Source organism: Lepidochelys kempii, chromosome 9, assembly GCF_965140285.1.
Source record: "Lepidochelys kempii isolate rLepKem1 chromosome 9, rLepKem1.hap1, whole genome shotgun sequence".
Lineage (NCBI taxonomy): Eukaryota > Metazoa > Chordata > Testudines > Cheloniidae > Lepidochelys > Lepidochelys kempii.
In genome coordinates, this window is record NC_136388.1 from 1425192 (window position 1) to 1429481 (window position 4290).

The 4290-nt window shown below is 64.7% G+C and overlaps 1 protein-coding gene across 1 annotated transcript; it reads right to left on the bottom strand.

Moving 5' to 3' along the window:
- Positions 1-436: 436 nt before the first annotated feature.
- On the bottom strand, positions 437-2570 carry FAM43A (family with sequence similarity 43 member A). The gene has a single exon (XM_073358988.2). The coding sequence runs from the start codon at positions 2411-2413 to the stop codon at positions 1328-1330; it is 1086 nt and encodes a 361-aa protein (XP_073215089.1). The 5' UTR covers positions 2414-2570; the 3' UTR covers positions 437-1327.
- Between the last annotated feature and the right edge of the window lie 1720 nt (positions 2571-4290).

Here is a 4290-nt window from a genome sequence, read left to right on the forward strand (position 1 = left end):
GCCCCTCCCATCCCCATCCTGGTGAGTTTAGCAGGGGACACAGCAGCAAACATGGATAAAGTGCCTCCCACATACAACAGATTGATGCCAGCCAGAGTGACAAGTCCTCAAAGAAGCTAGAAACATCTCTTAGACCTTCTGCATTAAAGCCAACGGGAGAAGCCACCTTTGCAGATACCAGACCTTACACACATTCCCATTATTAGTGTCATAAAACACTGGGCATGGGTAGGTAAAATGCACCTCACGCAGCGCATTCTCGGACAGTGCAGCACTTTCACCTAGCTCCAAAGTTGCATTGCGTTAGCGGACACCTGCAAACGGCCTCTTCACACTCCAATTTACTAAAGCTATATTCAAAACGGATCTGATTTTGGACTTTATTGTTTTCCCCTGCTCTTTACAAGAAGAGACCAAATTGCCGTACCTGGCCCAGTTCTGTTAAATTATTGTCATCTTTATTATCTCCACTGGTGTGCAAACGGAAACGGTGGTGTCCTTAAAAATAACAAAATGTATTCCATGTACATTTTTTCCATATGTACAAGTGAACATCCACACTTACATTTTTCTTTTGCATAGCAAAAGATATTGAACACTGAGACAGGAGAACATGGGATCGGGTACAAAAAAAAGAGGCTAAAAAAATTTCACCACAGTGCAAAAATCTCTTACACAACAGCATGGAATGGACATTTTTTTTTAAAATATATAAAAAGGAAGAAAACTCCCTCTCAGATATTAAATGTTTCATTGTAAACAAAATGCAACATTTCTCCCTCAAGACAGCGATTTGGAGAATTTGGCCGATCTTTAGGGGTCTCTGGTCAACAACCCAAAGCTCATGCACCAAGACAGCCAAACTGCTCCTGTCCTACTTGAAAACGAAAAAATATTTTTTAACGAGAGGTGGAAACTGCCCATGAAACCGAGACGCTGCTCCTGTGACACGATCCCTGGGGAACTGGAAGGGGGGCCAAGCGAGCCCGCCACCTGCCCAGGGACAGACACCCAGGGAATCTCATCTTGCGAGCGCACCGGACTGTGTAAAGCATTGCACGTATCTCCCCTGGGCTTTCCGTCCTGTGCAAAGTCTGCCCTTTGCGCCCCTCTTCTCCTGGGGCCCCGCAGCGTTCCGTGCAGCCCCTCCGTCCCCGCCAGCCCCTCCGTCCCCCAGCCCGGCAGCACCGGTGCACGGGGAAGGGCCGGGAGCCCGGCGCGTCCGCTGGCGGCTTCCCGGGGAAAACAAACCTCAGCCAGAGCCCAGCTAGGCGCTGCTGAGCGCCGCGCGGAGACGGGCGCAGGCGGCGCCCTCCGGCCGGGGGGCTCAGCCGGTCTCGGGCTCCTGGCCGCCGCCGCCGGCCCCCTCCTGGCCGCCGCCGCCGGCCCCCTCCTGGCCGCTGCTCTCGATGGAGGACTCGCTGCCCGTGCTCTCCCCGGACAGCAGCCGGGTGACGCGCAGGTCGGCCCGCAGCGCCCGCAGGTCGTTGCCGATGCTGAGCTCGCCCAGGTCGCTGATGAGCTGGCTCAGCTCCGGGCCCCCCGGGCGGCCGGGGCCGGCCCGCAGCAGCAGCGGGGCGCAGCCGGGCGCCTCCAGCACGTCCTCGCACTCGAAGTGCCCGGCGCGCTCCTCCTGCGCCTCGCCCAGCAGGTCCTCGGTGATGGAGCCCAGCTGGGGCGCGCCGCGGCCGCGCTCCGCCGGCGGCTTGTAGCAGCTCGGCCCGCGCGGCAGCTTGCGCGGGGGCGCCGGCGGGAGGCTCCGCTCCCCGGCCAGCAGCTGCTGCTGGTGCCGCGCGTCGTCGCGCTTCTTCAGCCGGCGGAACTCGGCCAGCGCGGCCGCCGAGGTCTGGTAGAGCAGCAGCGCCATGGCCCGGGCCTTCTCGGGCCGGGAGACCAGCACGGCGTGGCAGCGCAGCGTGACCGCCTTGTGCTTCAGCTCGTGCCGGTAGATCCAGGCGAAGACGCGGGGCAGGCGCGGGTCGGCCACGCAGTAGGTGACGCGGTGCAGCAGGTAGAGGTGGCCCGGCCGGCGCGGGGCCCGCTCCTCGGCGTGCGCCATGCGGATGCCCTGCGCGCCGATGGTCAGCTTCATCTTGGCGCCCTGCCGGCCGGCCTCGCTCTTGGCCCAGATCTTGCCCACGGCCAGGTCGGTGCAGCCCTCGCCCTTGGCCTGCAGCGTGGCCGCGTTGCCCAGGTACAGCGCCGTGTACGTGGGGTCCTCGCTGCTCACGCGGAACTTGCGCCGCTTGGAGCGGAACATGCTGCCCACGCGGTGCAGCGCGCCCTCGGGGCAGGCGCGGGCCAGCGAGCCCAGCGCGGAGCAGCGCAGCCTCACCGCATAGCCCTTGGGCTTGCTGGGCTGCCGCGGCTCCTCCGCCCGCAGCTCGAACCGCTCCCGCCGCCAGGGCAGCATCTCCCCGCCCGCCCGCCCGCGGGCCCCGCGCAGCCCCGCGCAGCCCCGCACGGCGCACGGCGCGGGCGCTCCCCGGGCAGAGCCGCGCCCAGTCACCGGCCGGCCGGGCTCGGGGCGTCCCCCGGCAAGGGCGCCGCCGCCGCCGCTCCGCGCCGCTGCCTGCCGCCGGGCATCCTGGCCGGGCGGGCCGGGGCCGCGGCGCGGCAGATATAGGCTGGCGCCAGGCAGGGGCGGCGCCGCAGAGGAGCGGGGGGAGGAGAGCAGCGCCGCGTCTGCAGCGGCCCGGCCTCCCCGCGGCTCCGTGCCCGGCCGCGGCAGGGGGAGGCCGGGCTGAGCGGCGGCCCCGGGGGCTCCTGCGGGCGGCGGGCCCTTGGCCGGGGGCAGGGGCGACCGCAGCCGGCCGCTCCGCTGGAGCCGCGCCCCGGTCTGCCGGCGGGGCGTGTCCGCGCGGGGGGCGCCCCGAGCCCGGCCGGACCCCAAGGCGCCGGGCAGGGCAGCCCGGTTCACGTCCCCGGGCGGCCGGCGCGGCCTGCGGGTGCTGAGCTCTGCAGAGGGGGCCGCGCCCCCTCGCTGCGGGGATACGAACCTCGCTGTGCCCTGGGGCACGTCGCGGGGGGCTGCTGGGCATGGAGCCTGCGGCTGCTGGGGGTGGGGGGGGGTTACCTGCTGTCCTGTGCAGGGGACACGCCGAGTTAGGGTGACTTTACCTTTGGCTGAGGGCTGGCAATCCTGGGGGGACTAAGGGATGGGTGTGAATGTGATTGGCCCATGATGTCAGGCCAGTTTGGGGTGAGGCCTCCTTGGTGTGTGCACCAAGATCTCTTTTTTCCAGTGGGCTGCCCCTGCCAGACCCAGTTCTGACAGTGGATGGGTCATGTGCAGCTTGATTCAACCCCAAGCCCGTTCCGCAGCCCTTGCCTGCAGCTGTGTGTGGGAGGGTGCCCCAGCTGGGCCCGCCAGTCCTGAGCCAGCAGCCTGTTTAAAGAACATGCCATGCAGCTGTGCACTCGGCCTTCTACCTACTGAGTCCCAGGAGGCGGGCAAGGCCTCTCCCCGCCCAGTCTAAGGGGTGGAACAACTCTGGGCTCAAATGATTTTGAGGGACAACTAATAAGAAAACAGGGACAGGCGTGAGGCCATAGGGGGATAAGTAGGAACCAGAGAGGGACACAGAGCAGAGAGCCCCGGACAGCGCCCACTGCTCCTCGAAGAGGTCTAGGGAGTCAGCGGACGCAGCCCAGAGGAACTCTGCCCGGATATGTGAACTAAGGGAGGGTCAGAAATCAGCCCCACAGTCTCAGAGCACCTCCCCCTCTAGCTTCCTCCTCCTGGTTTTTTAGATGCCCACTTTGGGCAGCGCCAAAGGGGTTGATGAGGCGGTCTCATGACTTTGCGGGGCCACGGTGGGGTGTGCGTGGATCAGGAGTGCAGGGAAAGTGCAGCCAGAACCTACAAACAAGGTTCAGGGTGAGCCAGAAAAGGGGCTGCAACCTGGCGCACTCACGGTAGATGTGCGCCAGGGTCTCCCGCATGCCACAAGCAGGCAGGTCTCGGGGAGGGCGGTGAGCTACGCCGAGTACACGCCCGTGCTCACGGCCCCATGAGGGAGCCACCAGCTGATAGCAGCCAGCCTTCCATATGAGCCTGCCCCCCAGTTGCATTGATCAGTGAGGTCAGAAGAACTCCACTGAGCATGTTCAGGATGTCCGGCTGATGTGCCCGGGGTGAGAAGGGGATCTGCCCGGCTGTAGCAAGGACGGCTGCCTGGGGGCGCAGCCCCGCTAATGGGAGTGGAGCTCAGCTGGACAGGCTATATTTACTCCACAGCTGCCCACGCTCAGTTCATCTACGTTGGGGAAAAAGGTGATGCGACAGCA